The sequence below is a fragment of the Colletotrichum paranaense genome (assembly GCF_030867605.1).
Source record: "Colletotrichum paranaense strain IMI 384185 chromosome Unknown Scaffold_6.1, whole genome shotgun sequence".
NCBI classification, from domain to species: Eukaryota; Fungi; Ascomycota; class Sordariomycetes; order Glomerellales; family Glomerellaceae; genus Colletotrichum; species Colletotrichum paranaense.
In genome coordinates, this window is record NW_026848964.1 from 1,413,077 (window position 1) to 1,430,555 (window position 17,479).

The window sequence follows — 17,479 nt, forward strand, 5'->3', positions numbered from 1 at the left end:
GGAAACGAAGAAAATAGAAGGGTGCGAAAAGGAGTGACACGCATGAAAAGGGAGTCGTTAACTCATCACTCCATACCGGCTCATCAGGCCAGACGGGGCCGAGCGGGCTTTGGTAAGCTCCAGGTTGGTAAGCTCCAGGTGAGAGTCGTTAGCCCGGAACTTGGTATTGTGACTCTTGTGTGGCTCATCAGAACAAATAGAACCACGCAGGCGGACGGGCATTGAATCCGGTTCAAAACTAAACCGTTCAAAGAACCCCCAAGCCACAATAAAAACCTCGGGGATTTCTACACCAAAATGGGTAAAGTCCCAACCCAACCTCGGTCCCGAAGACAAGGGTCGGCTCACGGGTCCATCGTTCCCCGATGTGCCCGAGCCTCCGGTCGTTTGGTGCTCTTCACACACACGTTTCTACCAGACGGAATGAGGGGGAGTCGGGGTGAGTATTCCGCTCCGCTCCGTCTGCGGCCCAAAATACACAGCCCTCAGCCCTGAGTCCGCACTTGTCCTGTCCGTCTCCCGTTCCTTGATTTTTTTTGGGATGTTTCTATTGACTTCCCCGATGTTACCCACCTAAAAAAAGACAAATTATGACTCTTATGCTTCTTCTCGCACGGGCTCCTTTCCCGGGCCCGAACGAATCGGAGTCCTCCGCCTCGGGGGTTCACGTTTGAATAAGGCAGTTGGTTCACCAAAGATTCGTGTAAACTCGGGAACCAGAAGCCCATCGTTGAGGTCATACGGACGTGGCCGTCATTAATTCATGTCCATTTGCGGGTAATTCCCTTTTCCCCATCCGGGCAACATTGCAGTTTTGTTTCTTGGAAGGAAAGTGTTGGTTAGGTAAGACGGGCATTCGGCAGAATCAGTATGTCCAGTGGCAGTTTACGGATCAATGCCTCTGTCTTCCCATGAACGGTGATCATGTACACCCTGGCCTATAGTAGAATCGTCTCGCAAATCGCAACTGGGCCGGGGGGGCTTGGAAGATCATTCGCTGGGGGGTTGCGACCAGGGAGTCAATAGACTGACAAGTCGTTCCATCTGCCTGCCCGCGTCGTCAGCCCATAGGTGAATGCATATGCAAGTCTCGTATCCTGAGTGGCAGACAGGCAAGGCAGACAGGCACCAACAAGACTCAAGTGACGTTGTATGATGTACGGATAGACCCGTCAACACTGGAAACTGTGTCATCTCGGAAGAAGTCTCCGCAACTTCGCCGATGAAGACAAGACCACCACTGCCAATCTTGCCCCTTTTCCGGTGAGGAGGGAGCCACAAGGTCCCAAAGGCGACAAGCTCCATTCAGCTCGACAGGGGGCTCATAGTAAATCATCATGTCAAAACGGCTTCTGCCAGGGGAAGGGGGTGTACGCTTGGTCTTTCCATAGACTCCCGTCTATTTACCATTAGGTAGCTTCGTCATCTCATGGTACTATCGTTACAGAGGTGGGAGAGTTGTCTCTTTGTAAAATCCTAAACACCAAAAGACAAATCCAAATCCAAAGAATGCCCTCCGAGTGAATGACCCCTGGTCTCCTTTCTACTTCAACGAGAGATTGATTTGCAGATGCCCCGGGTCCCAACTCACTCCCTTTCTTTCCCGTTTTCTACCCAGGCACCGGAGCTAGCACGACGTGAGAAATCCCAAATGATGCCTGCCACATGTTCACCATCCTCTATTCGTTGGTGGCACGCCAAAATTCCCAAATTGTCCAAACATGTTTGACGAAGACTGCTGGTTCATGTTACCGTTGGGGACACCCAAATCCGCCCACATGTCCAAATCGTAAAAGTTTGTAGTGTCGAGGAAATTGCCGAGGAATTGGTCCATGGGTTGATCGTTCCGCGGAGGGATCTCCATCTTCATCGTCTGTGCCGGCGAAGGCCCGCAAGACGACGCTTCTGAGCTCGTCTGCGGCACGGTATCCTGCAGTCGTGGGATGGCAACCGGTGTATCGTAGGGCAGGCCAAGTTGGACCAGCGCGCGCTCGCGTGCCCTCCAGGCCTTGAGCATGTACACACCCAGCTGGGTATTCTCCTTCTTGGACATGTCCCACAGCTCCTCGTGGTACTGATATATCCTGTCAACCACCTTCCACGCGCGGTCAGCCAATTTGCCTGTCGGTCTCTTGTATAGTTGTCCAGCCATGACGATGAAGACGTCGATTTGGAAGTGGAGCTTGAAGAACCACACAAAGCCGGTGTTCTCCATAAAGTCGTACAGCTCGACGTTGTGCTCGTGGTGCATGAGTGATATCCGGAACATGTTGTCCTGAACGTTGAAGATCTCGGTGCCGAATTCAGGTAGTTCGCGCATGGGGATCATCATCGCCCGCATCTTGTCAGTAACCATGGATCGGATCTTGGTCGCTACGATGTGGATGTTGCCAGCCAGGGGATCACAGTATCGCTTTTCGAGGGCTACGAGCTTCGCATCGAGGTTGTCAACCAGTGCCCGGTACTTGGCAAGCGAAGTCTGGGTCGCTATTTGAGAATCCTGGCTGTCGTTTTCCATGGCGCCGAGAACGACGGCCTCGAAATCGGGGATGCGGTTTTCGACGATGAATCGACCAACTTCGTACAAGAGCAGGCAGAAGGCCATCTCTGTCGGGCCTTCACGAGGTTGAACGGGCTCGGTCGATCCGGGGAACAGATCGGCATCATTTACGTTCTGCGGCGTATTCGTGTCCCAGTTCCATGGCAGTAGCGTGTCGCAGAATCCCGATACCATGGCATATTTCGTGTCCAACATAATGATCTGCCACCAAAGTCGTCGTCGCATTTCGGTCTCGTATGGAGTGAGGTTGAGCAGCTCTCCGTCCCTGTGAAGTCCCATCTTTTGCGCAATACGAATCAGCACACCACTGAGCACCCAGGCCGCATGACGGTTATATCGCCCCTGAAGAGATACCTGTTTGCTGTTAGTAAGACGAATTGACTATTATGGCGGAAAAGATCGCGACGGACCAGGTAGAGTATCAAAGCTTGCAGCGTCATCAAATCATGGTTCTTGAGGAAATTGACCTTGGTCAATGCCGCCTTGACGCCAGCAGTGAACTTCTTGAGCGCCTCCTCTTTTGACATATCCAGCATCTGTCTGGCTTCTGACTCAGTCATGGTAAGAGATGCGACGAGGTAGATGGCAAATAGCAGAGCCTGGGCATTGTTTGCGACATTGGAGTGGTTCGCGGCCGCTTCCACGACCAAGGGTTGCAGACTGGGTACGTGAATGAGTTTGGTGATTGGGTTGACCCTTTCCAAAAACACCTGCCAAAGTCTGAATATCTGAACGGGGGATGGAGTAACGTCCTCCAAGTCGATCGCGGCGATATCGTTTAAAAGTAGATCTACGTTGTCGTCGGGGGTTACGGCGTCGGATCCTAGAACACTCTGTTCCTCTTCCTCGGCTTCGATGATTTGTCGCATTGCGGTCAACTACGAAGAGGTCAGACCTAGCCGGCACAGGCAGGGAGCGCGCGATGCGTAAAAGGGAGGCGCATCGGACTACGAGCTTCGCGGTTACGCACCTGGTCATGCACTGTTGCCCACACATAACTGTCCATGAAGCGGACGCTGCCGTCTTCAACTACGACTTTGCCCGCCGGCTTCCAGGATGTCGTGGGTGGAGAAGTGTCCTCGGATACTGAAGCGGACCCCGAGGGCAGTGGCAGCTGTGGCATACTCGGCGATGGCCCAGCCGAAGAAGGCGTAGCAAATGTGGTGGGCGAAAGAGTCGCCCCCGTCCCCGGAGGCGTCGTATCGCTACCTGTCGTGGCATACTGTTTTAGTAGAGCCTCGCATCTAGCGAGTCTTTCTTGTAAGTCCTGGTTCGGCCTCCTGCGCTTGCGTGCGGGAGCTGGTGTTGAAGGTGTACATGTGACGTTGGCCTAATACGAGTCAGAACGTATTCGGGATTCTGTATCTGGACAAACGAAGGCAGCGAACCTTTATACAGTTAGAGCAGGGGGTGTTGCGGTCGCATTTGATCTTGCGATGTTGGCAGAGAACACAGGCTAGAACCCTCTGGCTCTTGTGTTGACTGGAGTTGGTACTCATTGGTAAGGCTGAGGCTGAAGAGCCTCGTGGTTATGCAGTGGTTGCCACGGGAAGACTGTGAAACAGAACGGCGTCGTCCATGAACGGGGGGCAACAAGACCCAACCAAGTCTTTAACACGCGTGGGCGCGAGGCCCTTATGGATGATTCCCTGGTGGGCGGAGTCCGTCGGTGAGAAAGTTGCAAGGGGTATCCGTTCTAGTGTATCCGTAGTAGTAGAGAGATGAGAAAATAAAGATGTGGCGACGAGCTGAGACCCGAGGGGTAATAAATGCAAACGGATCTAGACGCGACCCTAAAGTGGGATGAATGAAGCCCACCCCTCTTTGGCGAGGTTCACACAAGGCGGGCGCGTGCTGTGATCTGCCGCAGTGCCAAAGGTAAAGTTTTTGGCTTAGAAATTGGCAGAAAGTGGAATCCCGGGTTGACTTGAGTCGCTTGGGTGGTTCCAGGCGTTGTCGATGACCAACCAGGGCAGAGATGGGCGCTAGAGACAACGACTTTGAATCGTTATGCTTCCCCGGGTGTGCGGTGCGGCGAAAGAAAGGTGGGAGAGGGAGGGGAGGGTGTCTGTGAGTCTTTCAAGCCAAACCCGTACGTGGGGAGGGTTGATCGTGGGCTGGTCCGGGACGAGCGGACGGGAGGCCTGGCCCAGGGTCGAGACAAGACAAGGTACGTTGGGTTGGAAACCAGGGCGCCTTGTTTGAAAAGACGCGTGTGCAGCGGTGTTGCGGGAGAGGAGGATGCCTGGCGGTAGATATGGATATTGGCTCCTTTAACCCCTGGCTTCGCTTTTTGCTCACCCTACTCGTTCCTGGCGGGATATGAGTTGCGACTTTTGGTGGGATGGATGTGGCAGGGCTGGACGTCAGATGTGAGTGTGTGAAGTGTGAACTGGGCGTGGAGTTTGGGGGGTAAGGGCGGCGGCGGTGCGGGACGCGGCGGCGGAATGCGAAGAGAGGAACGACAAGGGCTTAAGAGACTGTTGAGAGAGGTGTGTGAGGTGAGAGTGAGAGTGAGAGTGTGTGACACAGAGAGTATGTGTGCTGGCAGCCCTGCCGGTACGGAGTATGCAGTCTGGTCTTGTAATGTAAGGCAACGAGGCGTAGTCGCAGGACGGCGTCGGCGACAGCGGGCCAAGAGAAAGAAGTACGAAATTGGACGTCAAGGACTTCTGTAGTAGTATGGTATGAATCCGTTTGGTGAGGGTAGAAAGGTAGGGTGGTCCAGCAGCGGAAACGGGCGCGGGTCTCACAGTCACTCGGCCTGACTCGTCGGGATTCCAGGAAACCCGATGCAGCGCAACCCAGCCAAGATGGAGAAGTGACCACTCGTACGTGTCGGCAGCGTCTCACCGGTCTTTATCCGCCTGTCTGGCTCTTGGATCTCGACTATAGTGGTTGCTCAGGAAGAAGAATTTGCGCTTTTCGAGTTTGTTCAATGTTGTCTAAACGAGAAGAGAGTTCCGTCGTAATTCTGACAGGGACGACGTTGTTGCAGTTGCGAACAACTGGAGAACCAACACCTTTGGGAAAGGGACTTGACAGACAGCAAAAGCTTAGGCAGAATGGAGGGGAAGAGAAAAGACAAGGGCAAGTCAAACAGGACAGGAGGGGTGGTGGATGTTCAGGTCGTCGGAGGGAACGGACGAAACGGCGGAGGAATGACGCCAATACCCTCCCACTACAGATGTAGGCCAGATGCCTAGGTGGACTTTGTGCATGTGCGGTCCGTCTTCTGCGTACTCGACCTATGCGTCTCTGGTAAGGTAGTAGCGGCGGTAGGTCCAAAGCGGCCGATGGAAGGTAAGAGAACCCTGAGACAGCCAGGGCAACCTGTGTGAAAGCTGTATGAACTGGTCCACCGAGGCCCGGAAGCTCTGGGCTTCTGGTTACACAGTATAAATGAGCGGGTGTGCCGATGGGGTAGTGATCGGGAGTTCGAGGATCAAGGAAGATCAGCTCCAGGGTTCTCAACGGCGACCACCTGCAAGGTCAAGTCAGATACGGAGTAGTGTGTGAACTGTACTGTAGAGGCGATGCGTGCGGATGCCGATGTAGGGCAGTAAGGATGAGGAGGGCTGGAACAGAGTGACGTGGGACGGAAATGGTGATGCCGTAAGGAGTTCGGGAACAATTGGAAGAGATCAACTTGAATTGGGAGATCCAAGGTCCAAGGAACTGGTAAGAGACATTTACTATACGGACGGATAGACACGAATAGCGATGAAGACAGGGGGCCGGGGTCACAGAGTTCCTGACAGATTCAACCCACGTCAAGGAGCCCTTTCTGCGGAGGTTCTTGGTGGGTTGCGGAGGGGAAATGACGGACGAGCATTGGATGGAGGGGGTGGACTGGAAAGTGAGCCCAGATGGAAACAAGAGGTCCGAGATCCTTGCCATGAAGGAGCATGAGCCACAATGAGCCATACCTGACGGTAGCTAAGTACTCACAGTCTCCTACAAGTGAGAGAGATGCCAGCATCCTTAGGGTGAGGAATAAAGACCCTCCCTTTGGGCATGCGTCTAAAATAGCGGACAACGCATCGCATCCATCATCTATTGGCTCTCTTTCCCCGTGCACATATGAGGCAAGTGCCTATCCGGAGAGCCAAGCAACCGTTGGCTCTTGTGTCCATGGCCTCATATATAGCAGCGGGCGATGCCCTGGCGGCATTGCGTCAAGGCACGGAGCCGGACCAGTTTGTATGGGCGCACTGCCGTACTCCGTAAGCAAGGTGGCATCCAAGGACCAAGGAACCCATACTGCGTAAAGGTGGTAAAGGTAGGTCAGAATTCATCCATCTCACGGGCTGTCAGTTGACACGTGTAATAGACACAGGGTGCCTTACTTGAGAGATAATGGTGGGCAGCTATCGGAGGGATGCAGGCCCGACCTTGAACAAATCGAACGCAAGCCGAGATCCAAGATGCCCGAAGTGCGAAGGGAGGGGGCTTTTTACTCGCCGAATCCGTGAGTTTTACGGCGGCTGCAGATTGTGCACAAGGAAATCCCGTCGTTCCATTGCATGCGGCTTATAGAATTGTGCACGGGTAGTAGCTCGCGACGAGAAATATGCAACTTGCACAAACCTTGAGGCATCTAATCACTCCGAACTTGATCAAGTGACCATTGGCACGTGCTGTCTTGCACAATAGAGACAGCAAGCCAGATCCTTACTTACATACTGCGTACAGTTTAGCCATCAACTGGGTGACATGTTGGTGATCAAGACATCGAGAACTCCTTGCCATAAGCATGCGTATCAGCACTGCCAGCGTCTTGGACAAGAGACTGGATTTATCAGTTGAAATTCTGTTTTGCTAGCCTCCTCCTGCTTTTCTCCCGCTAGACATTGAGCAAGATCGGCGTTGGGATCGTTCAGATCTGCTCGCCCGTCGAAAGCGCACCTGTAGTGTCTAAACCAGCAATCGTATCCGCAGACAGTCTGGAGACCCAGTAGACACTGGAGAGATTTGCGGAGTTTCAATTGACTCTTGTGAATGCCCCGCAGCTCACGGCGGAATTATATATTATGAGCCGGCTTTTATCTCCGTGATCCGGGTACAGCCGGCGGTAATGCCTGCCTGCCGATGCGGCGTCGTATTCGTTACCGGAGCTCGTCGTATTTCTCGCTTTTCGGATCACCTCCACATCTCAAGGTTCCTTATGTAATCTCGGTTCTTCTTATCGATAAGATACTGATGAGGATAAAGAAATCGATAAGGGATGCCGAAAAGGTGCCGAAGCCGACCAATCAGACCGCGTCCAAAGGTAATTTCACAGAACGGCAGCGGGAGCCCCACCCCGGCATCGGTCATTTCCCCACAGACTCCAAATTTTTGGATCCGGTTGCCGAACAGTCACGACCTTGACGACGTCGCGAATTGCCGGAGATCAAATTGTTCAACTTTTGGCCATTGGCCTACCCAATTGAAGTCGTAATGTTGCCCATTGTACGTGTGCCATCTCATATCACTGCTCCTTCACTACGAGGCTGTGCTAACCCCCCGTGTTTTACAACAGAGAAGAACAGTGGCGCTCCACGCCGCAAGGAGCTGCCGTCGCAGTCTCCTGCAGCGCCAGCTTCCCTCGCGATCGATCCGGCCCAGCTTCTACACGACGACGACCCGTCCCCGCCAGTATGCCTTTCACTCACAACTCGAAAACGCCGCGACTGCGACCGAATTCCTCTACACATCCGCCCCCAAAGTCGAAAACCCCCAGACATTGACGGAGAAGATTGTCCAGCGGCACTCGCTAGGCCTCGCGCCCGGCAAGAAGGTCCGCGCAGGCGACTACGTCACCCTCTCTCCTGGTGAATACCCCTCCTCCTCCTCCTATATGCATACGCATAAGAAGACCACGAGCGCATCAGGCTTACAATTGGTAAGGGAAGTGCATGTCCCATGACAACACGGCGCCCATCAGCAATAAGTTTGTCTCCATCGGAGCAACCAAGATTCACAACCCCTCACAACTCGTCTGGACCCTCGATCACGATGTTCAAAACAAGAGCGAGGCCAACCTGAAGAAATACAAAAAGATTGAGGATCTCGGCAAGCAGCACGGCGTGGTATTCTACCCGGCCGGACGTGGAATCGGTCACCAGATCATGGTGGAAGAGGGCTACGCTTGGCCCGGTACCTTGGCTGTCGCGTCAGACAGTCACTCCAACCACTACGGTGGTATCGGGTGCCTTGGTACCGCGGTCGTCCGAACAGATGCCGCCGCCATTTGGGCCACTGGCCGCACATGGTACCAAGTTCCCCCTATTGCCAAGGTACGGTCTATCATCAGCCATTGCTCAGGGGTTCGTCACTAACCTTGGTTGCTCAGATCACCTTGACCGGAGTCAAGCCCCCCGGTGTCACCGGAAAGGACATCATCGTCGCGCTCTGCGGCCTGTTCAACAAGGACGACGTCCTGAACCACGCCCTTGAGTTCACCGGCTCCGAGGAGACCATGCGAAGCATCCCCGTCGACGAGCGCATAACAGTCGCAAACATGAGCACAGAATGGGGCGCCTTGTCCGCGTTGTTCCCCATCGATCAGACACTGGAAAGATGGCTCCGCGCCAAGGCCACCACCGCGGCGATGCTCAACACAGATGCCGCCGTCAAGGGCCGCTGGACCCACGAGCGCATCGACGAGCTTCTCGAGAACCCCCTCACGGCCGACGCCGGCGCAACATACGCCAAGTCCCTCTACTTGAACCTCGAGACCCTGTCCCCCTTTGTCGCCGGCCCCAACTCCGTCAAGGTCGCGACGCCCCTGAAGGACCTGGAGGCGCAGAACATCAAGATCGACAAGGCTTACCTCGTCTCCTGCACAAACTCACGTGCATCAGACATCGCCGCTGCGGCGCGCGTCTTCCGTGAGGCTGCCAAGGACGGACAACCCGCCAAGATCGCGCCGGGTGTTTCTTTTTACCTTGCCGCAGCTTCCACTGTGGAGCAGGCGGCTGCTGAGGAGGCTGGCGACTGGCAGACACTTATCGACGCAGGCTGCTCCGTATTACCTTCAGGATGTGGCCCGTGCATCGGTCTCGTAAGTTGATTGTCTCTTCAACCAGGAATGATGAATATGCTAATACATCTTCTTTCGTAGGGAACCGGTCTTCTGGAACCGTTCGTACTATCTTTTCTGCAATTTCCTGGACAACGATGGCTAACAGACACGCAGGGGCGAGAACGGAATCTCAGCAAGCAACCGTAACTTCAAGGGCCGCATGGGCTCCACCGAGGCCAAGGCTTACCTGGCCAGCCCCGAGGTCGTCGCCGCGAGTGCGTTGAACGGCAAGATCGCCGGCCCCGGCTGGTACCAGCAGCCCCAGGGCGTGGACAAGGTCATCATCGGCGAGGGTGTAGGTGATATCACCGCCGACATTGCCATGAGCATCGACGACGCCCTCGACCAGCTCATCGCGCAAGCCGACAGCATGATTGCCGAGTCTGAGAAGGGCGTCGCCGGTGCTGCCGCCCCTGCTTCTGAGGAACCAGCTGCCGCCGCGGAGAGCGAGGAAGACAGCCTCACGGAGGTCCTCCCCGGATTCCCCGAAAAGGTGGAAGGCGAGATCATCTTCTGCGACCAAGATAACATGAACACGGATGGAATCTACCCTGGTACGTAAATCGGAGAGAACTCACACCCTCAACTACACGATCCTCTAACAAAAACAATAGGCAAGTACACCTACCAAGACAACGTCTCCGTCGAGAAGATGGCCGAAGTCTGCATGGAGAACTACGACACCTCCTTCCGCGACATCGCCAAGGCCGGCGACATCCTCGTGTCCGGCTTCAACTTTGGCACCGGCAGCTCCCGCGAACAGGCGGCGACGGCCATCCTGGCCAAGAAGATCCCGCTCGTCGTGTCCGGCAGTTTCGGCAACATTTTCAGCAGGAACAGCATCAACAACGCCCTCATGGGCGTCGAGGTGCCCAAGCTCGTGCAGCGCCTGCGCGAGACGTTCAAGAACGAGGGCGAGGACAAGGTGCTTACGCGCCGGACGGGCTGGAAGCTCTGCTGGGACCTGAGGCGGTCCAAGGTTATCGTCACCGAGGGCAGCGGCGAGAGCTGGAGCGTCAAGGTTGGCGAGCTGCCGCCTAATGTGCAGGAGGTTATTGCCAAGGGTGGGTTGGAGGCTTGGGTTAAGGCTGAGATTGAGAAGTAAAGGGGAGGCCTGGATGAGATGAAGAGAGCGGGGGAGAAGAAAGATCGAGATGATCTGCCATTTACAACACTGTTTTGAGTACTGCTATTGGGATACAACGGATGAGGCTTGTTTGTAGATTTGGTTTTTTAAAAAAAGAGTACGCAATACACTGGGGAGTTCAAAGTATCCTACAGATGACTTGACTGAATGGCTGCAAGTGGCATTTTCTGAGGAACATCATACGCCTACCCAACCCGTGACTCTCCTAGGAGCAGCTAAAAACGCGGTGAATTTCTGTTGCTTATTTTCTCTTCCCCGGACGTCGCATTCAAGAGCCTCTCGGTACGGGTTAAAAATGCAGTGCTCACGCGCCGCTAATAAAATCAGAAAGCCTGTGTCGAAGCGTCTCCGATCCCCTCGACCTCTTTGGAGGTGTCGAAATTGCAGTGCCAAAACAGCCTTACTTTTATTCACCGAACTCGTGTTTGGGCCAATCGTATACGAAAGACCAGAAAACCTCCGCATCAGCGTCGAGTCTCCTCCAGGAATGAGCCGACAACGAAGCTGTGACTGCCAGATAAGCTTAGCTGCTGCTGCATCAAGAACCCGATTGAGAGACAAGCACAGGTCGTACACCCACAACGTCACAGGAACCAAGAAACCAAACCAGCCTGTGGAAATAATATTTCCATCCTGTCCAACGGGATTCGGATTTCGAACGCTCCAATTCTTACATGGACCGAGGAAGTATCACCGTCATCCTGCTGATCCGGGTCTCGCTGATCTGATGTTTGGGCATCAGTCCAGGTTCCCCAATCGTCCCTCGAGAAGGTGGAGTTTAATCGTTTTGGCTTTCCTCCTTGGAGCTCGTTTAGCTCGCTTTCTAGAAGGCAAGGGAAAGCGAAAGCGAGGAATACGACCAGGCCGGGATAAAGCGAGAGGTGATCCAACTGGCAACGAGCGAAGAGAAAGCTTGGTCACAAATTCAGGTAGGTTTTATGCTTATCCATACACTACAAAGTTTAAGAAATCAAAAATGGCGTGGGGTAGAAGCGAATACGATTGCAATCACATCCCCAATCCCGCGTATCTTTCGTACAATCCTCTCACAAGGTGTTTAAATAGTGGCAGCAAATACGGAGTACGCGGGTCAACGTCTTGGGGATTTTCAAAGGACCAGAAAAACAAGCTTTGTGACATTGGATCTTGCTTGGCTCGTTGCAACCCCAAAAGGTGGGCGGTGATCACCTGAGGGTGGGAGGGACGGTAAGATGGAAGGGATGGAAAGGGGGGAGGAAACGATCTGGGCATGTCGCATTCGGACCCAGAACGAGCCGAGCCTCACAAGTCGCATGGCTTTGGGTAGAGCAGACGACGAACATGGTCAGACGAACGAGCATGGGATGAAGAGACATGAGCAGAGTTCTCAAGTACGAGTCTTTTGTTTTCTCTCTCATTGATCTGACGAGGTTGACCATCTCACGACGGCGCATCAAACATGCCCAGCCCATCAACCTCTGGACTCGACCCACGATCCTCTGCGCTGCCATCCTTCTCTGCTTCAGCCTCGGCAGGCACAACGGCCAAAGGCCTCTCGGTAGCAACCAGCGCCCTCCTCTTCGTCTTCTTCATCAGCACATTGTGCCGCCGGCTCTTGACGTGCTTTGTCCAGTCCTGCTCCGTGACGCACGTCGTCTTGCAGACCTCACACGTCCGCCGACACAGCGTGCGCTCCGTTTGCGCCGTCGCTTCCCCGAGGACCTCCCGCGCCGTCTCCGACAGGTCCGCAGGCGCGGGCATGGCCTCGCCCTTGAGGAAACGCTTTGCGATATCGACGGCCGGTTCGGCGACGTTGGACGACCATTGCGACACGTCGGTGCTATTCATGACGAAGAGGTGATTCAGCGCACCCGGTTGCTCCTGGAGCAGGGGCACAATCTTGGTACGGATCCAGCGCGTTTGATACTTTGCGTATTGTCGGGTTGATGTCTTCATCTCCTCAAGGCCCGCGGCTCTGAGAGCGTCCAAGGTCTCTGAATCGGTGGCAGGGTCGCTGGTGTTCAGGGCCTTGAGGTAAGGCGAAAACTCCTTGAAGCCGATCGACTGCCAGATACCGCGGGTGTAGTCCACCTCTTGGCCAGCGGCCTCCTTTGCCTGGACGTATTCATACATGGACTGTGTCTCGTCGTTGAGACCGACGGTGAGCATCTTATCCACGCGTTTATCGAGGCGCTCCTTAAGCACTTCAGGCTCGGAATACACCCAGAAGAGCAATGTCTGCCAAGGGCTTGCACTATTGCCACCTCGGGACGTGTTATCGGCCGCCTTGCGCTGGCGCTGATCTGCATAGATCTCCGACGCTGGGCGGCCGTGTTGGAGGTATATGTGCAGCGAGCGTGAGATCTTGCGCCTGTCGTTGGGATGCCACCGGTCTGCCATTACGGGATCGACTTCGCGCAACTTGGCGAGTATGACCTCGGTTGGTTCGTTGAGAATCGGAAACGAAGATGCGTCTTCATCCTTGACGTCTGCAGCGCTTTCTTTGGCTTTGTCATCTTCAGGGCCGATGAGCGTGTCTTCAAAGAGCAGCGCATTCGTGTAGTAGTGGGTTCCGCCGACGACGATGGGCAAGTTGCCCCGGCTGCGTATCTCGCGGATGACCTTGTTCGCTTCGCGCTTGAAGTCTTCGACTATCCAAGTGGGTTGGTCGAGGCCAATGTGATCGAGTAAGTGGTGAGGAACACCGCGGCGCTCTTGGGTGGTGATCTTGTTCGTGATGATGGGCAGGCCTTTGTACATTTGCATGGCGTCTGCGTTGATGATTTCGCCATTGTAGCGAGTCGCAAGTTCGACTGCGAGCTGCGCACAGATACTGTCAGCCAATGCGCATGATAATGAGACGACTGCTTCCTCAACTCACCTCTGATTTTCCAGTCCCGGTCGATCCCAAGATAACCACTAAGGGTTCCGCGGGCGCATTTCGGGCTGTCATGTTGCCAACAACATTGTGTATGAACCTTCGGCCTATCACAGACCGAAAGATCATACCCAGAGAACCACCGAGAAAGGACACGAGGGAGGTTTACAGCATCGCGACTGCAGATGCTGCTTCGTGTCCTGTGGTGGTGAGTCTTGGGTGACTCTGCGATGACTCTGAATGGTGACAGTTAGGTACTCGGAAATCTGGAGGAGATTGGGAGGCAGGTGGCATCAGAATGCGTCGGAACGCGCCAGAAGAAAAAAAGTTTAGCGGGCAGGCACTGGATTGGGTGGGCGCTGGGATCCCTGAAGACCCCTGGCTGGAAGCTCGAGCCGAAAATGTGGAGGAGCACAGCTTAAAGCTCTCCCCTGAATTCCCCAATTCCTAGGTCATTTTAGGAGGTATTAAGGTAATAGGTACTCTACGTACTAAGGTAAAGGCACTTGAGAGGCACCTGAGTGATTGGACGCATCACGTGTTCTGACAAAGCTCCACCAAAATTTTGGACACATCGACAATTTGGCGTTTTTGAAGCCAGATCGCAGCCGACCCTCTTTTTTGGGCTTCCCTCCCGCTCCTCTTGCTCCCTCTCTCCTTAATAACCTCCTCTCTCCATCTCCCCATCACCACTCCTCCTCACTCCCCTCGCCACAACCTCTGGAGCCATTGTCGCTCTCCATCTCTCTCTCTCTTCTTTCCCCTTCTTCATCTGGATGAATTAATCCTTTTGTTTATTGATTTCTGCCCAGTGTAACAGCCCATCATGAGTTCCCGTAAGTTCATCCACCCAACCTCGTCAAACTCGGCGAATCGCGTGCTTTGGGGCGCATAGCTCCAAAAAGGACACGCGCGCGATATTCGTCGCCAACGATGCCTCCGCAATGGCCAACGAGCACCCACATCATACTAGGACAACTCAATGGCTAACCAACGCGCTTTCCCATCACAGTACGGTTCCTCGACCTGGTCAAGCCGTTCGTGCCGTTCCTCCCTGAGGTTCAGCAGCCGGAGACCAAGGTTCCCTTCAACCAGAAGCTGATGTGGACGGCCCTCACCCTCCTTATCTTCTTGGTCATGAGCCAGATGCCCCTTTACGGCATTGTCTCTTCCGACAACTCGGATCCCCTATACTGGCTGCGTATGGTTATGGCGAGTAACCGCGGAACCCTGATGGAGCTGGGTATCACCCCCATCATCTCCTCCGGCATGGTCTTCCAGCTCCTCGCTGGTACCCACATGATCGACGTCAACCTCGACCTCAAGAGCGACCGCGAGCTGTACCAGACTGCCCAGAAGCTCTTTGCCTTCATTCTCTCCGCCGGTACCGCCACTGTCTACGTCTTCACCGGTCTCTACGGCCGACCTTCCGACCTTGGCGCCGGTATCGTCTTCCTCCTCGTCCTCCAGCTCTTCGTTGCCGGCATGATCGTCATTCTCCTCGACGAGCTCCTCCAGAAGGGATACGGCCTCGGCTCTGGTATCTCTCTCTTCATCGCCACCAACATCTGCGAGTCCATCATGTGGAAGGCCTTCTCCCCCACCACCATTAACACTGGTCGTGGCCCCGAGTTCGAGGGTGCCGTTATCGCCCTTTTCCACCTTCTCCTCACCTGGCCCAACAAGCAGCGCGCTCTCCAGGAGGCCTTCTACCGCCAGAACCTCCCCAACATCATGAACCTTCTGGCCACCATCCTCGTCTTCGCCGCTGTCATCTACCTCCAGGGCTTCCGCGTCGAGATCCCCGTCAAGTCCTCCCGCCAGCGTGGTGCCCGCGGTTCTTACCCCGTCCGCCTCTTCTACACCTCCAACATGCCCATCATGCTGCAGTCCGCTCTGTCCTCCAACATCTTCCTCATCAGCCAGATGCTGTACTCCCGCTTCTCTGACAACCTCCTCGTCCGTCTTTTCGGTGTCTGGGAGGCCAAGGACGGCTCTGCCCAGCTCTCTGCCATCTCCGGTCTGGCTTACTACATGTCTCCCCCCTTGAACTTCAAGGACGCCCTCCTCGACCCTATCCACACCGCTGTCTACATCGTCTACATGCTGGGTGCCTGCGCCATCTTCTCCAAGACCTGGATTGAGGTTTCCGGCTCCAGCCCCCGCGATGTCGCCAAGCAGCTCAAGGACCAGGGTCTTGTCATGGCCGGTCACCGCGACCAGAGCATGTACAAGGAGCTCAAGCGCATCATTCCCACTGCCGCTGCCTTTGGCGGTGCTTGCATCGGTGCTCTCTCCGTTGCCAGCGACCTCATGGGCGCCCTCGGCTCCGGCACTGGTACTCTCCTGGCTGTCACGTAAGTTTCTGTCTCTGTTCAAAGTTTACAAGAACCATTTCTAACGAGCACTTAGCATCATCTACGGCTACTTCGAGATTGCTGCCAAGGAGGGTGACCTGTCTGGCATGAAGGGCATGATTATGGGATAAATATTGCCAGTCAACGCGACCGACATATCCCCTTTTCATATATTTTGAAGCTTCTTCCTTTGTTTACGCGAGGCTTCCAGCGGCCATTATACGAATGGTGGCTTCCTGTGTAATAACACGGCATACATTATTATAAAAAAGTCATGATGATGTCTTCAACTATTGGAGAACAAAAGCAATGGGTTTACACGGTGATGGGTTCAAGGTAGCATTAGGAACCGGGCATGCCGCTCTCGCGGAGCATCTCGATGAAGAACGGCAGGACGACAAGGTTACTGCAGATTGCGACAGAACATGTCGTGAGTCCAAGTATCCCGTCCGCGCCCGTCTACCGAGACTACGCGCTGTAGAGTATTGTATCTAAAACCATGTATGCGAACAAATCCATTCCACGCACCCCTAAATTTACCTCCATGTGTCTGCATCTGGATGCCGTGACCGGTGATGTCCTCTATATCATGTGTATCATGTACTTGCACCACAGGGACCCTATTCAAAAGATATACAGTAAGGCATGGTTTTTGGTCGCGGTGGCCCGATTAGCGACCGACGTTTCCGTACTGGAAGGGACGTCAGCTTGACGGACCCTGATCCTCTACTAATGACTAGGCCAAATGCTTCCGTTGATCGTCGTACTTGGTATAAGAGCAGTGTTCCTTTATTCCAGCTTCAGCGAGTGAGCTCCTATCCAGCATCCTTTTACAGTCGTTATTGAAGAGAATCTGAGATCTGTCAAGAGTGTATAGGAAGAGAGAAAATTCTCACCAAAGACATCAAGGATAGCAAAAGCAACGTCTTAAAGTTTCCATATATGTATCGTCCTCTGCCTTATAGCTGAGTCAAAACATCGTTGTTATTGCTCGTCTAAATAGAACATGTTAGCTATCTTCCCCTATACCAGCCTCCGTTTAACTCGACAGGATAAATGTGAATGTGTGTAAAGATGAACGAAGAAGTGAAAGACTTTATATCCTCGTAAAGATCGGTTAAAATAGTTGACTTAACCTTTGAGACAACAGTAGTAACAGTGTTGGACGTAGCTTACCTCAACTTAACATAGAATATCAGGACGCGTTAATTAATATCTTGCGGTCGTATACTTATAAACTATCTTCCTTTATACTCGTTATCGTCTCATGTCTTAGCTATCCTCTTTCATCAAAGCCATCTTCCTTTATCCCAGCTACCTTGTATCCCTAGCCGTCCTCCTAACACTCGACACGACGAATACGTCCGTGTGCGACGATGAACAATATAGTAGATGATTACCCGGAGTTTGCCTTTGCTTGATGTAGGACATTGGGATTTACCTCGAATAATTAGAGACCTGCTTCCACTTCACCTTTCCTGCTCGCGCG

At 53.9% G+C, this 17,479-nt stretch overlaps 5 protein-coding genes across 5 annotated transcripts; 3 read left to right on the forward strand and 2 right to left on the reverse strand.

Moving 5' to 3' along the window:
- Positions 1 to 1,669: 1,669 nt before the first annotated feature.
- Positions 1,670 to 4,059, reverse strand: CPAR01_08125 (fungal specific transcription factor domain-containing protein; the record flags this gene model as incomplete). Its single annotated transcript, XM_060492394.1, has 4 exons — positions 1,670 to 2,914; positions 2,971 to 3,438; positions 3,531 to 3,890; positions 3,949 to 4,059. 4 exons carry the CDS (start codon positions 4,057 to 4,059, stop codon positions 1,670 to 1,672), a joined length of 2,184 nt encoding a protein of 727 aa, XP_060348764.1.
- A 3,943-nt stretch (positions 4,060 to 8,002) lies between these two features.
- CPAR01_08126 (homoaconitase) lies at positions 8,003 to 10,734 on the forward strand (the record flags this gene model as incomplete). The annotated part of the gene is made up of 7 exons (XM_060492395.1): positions 8,003 to 8,014; positions 8,085 to 8,376; positions 8,453 to 8,841; positions 8,898 to 9,608; positions 9,669 to 9,688; positions 9,744 to 10,183; positions 10,244 to 10,734. The coding sequence occupies 7 exons, from the start codon at positions 8,003 to 8,005 to the stop codon at positions 10,732 to 10,734; spliced, it is 2,355 nt and encodes a 784-aa protein (XP_060348765.1).
- Positions 10,735 to 11,071: 337 nt separating this feature from the next.
- CPAR01_08127 (uncharacterized protein) lies at positions 11,072 to 11,968 on the forward strand (the record flags this gene model as incomplete). The annotated part of the gene is made up of 1 exon (XM_060492396.1): positions 11,072 to 11,968. One exon carries the CDS (start codon positions 11,072 to 11,074, stop codon positions 11,966 to 11,968), a length of 897 nt encoding a protein of 298 aa, XP_060348766.1.
- Positions 11,969 to 12,195: 227 nt separating this feature from the next.
- On the reverse strand, positions 12,196 to 13,708 carry CPAR01_08128 (uncharacterized protein; the record flags this gene model as incomplete). Its single annotated transcript, XM_060492397.1, has 2 exons — positions 12,196 to 13,575; positions 13,637 to 13,708. The coding sequence occupies 2 exons, from the start codon at positions 13,706 to 13,708 to the stop codon at positions 12,196 to 12,198; spliced, it is 1,452 nt and encodes a 483-aa protein (XP_060348767.1).
- Positions 13,709 to 14,459: 751 nt separating this feature from the next.
- CPAR01_08129 (protein transporter SEC61 subunit alpha) lies at positions 14,460 to 16,121 on the forward strand (the record flags this gene model as incomplete). The annotated part of the gene is made up of 3 exons (XM_060492398.1): positions 14,460 to 14,469; positions 14,646 to 15,990; positions 16,046 to 16,121. 3 exons carry the CDS (start codon positions 14,460 to 14,462, stop codon positions 16,119 to 16,121), a joined length of 1,431 nt encoding a protein of 476 aa, XP_060348768.1.
- Positions 16,122 to 17,479: the final 1,358 nt, after the last annotated feature.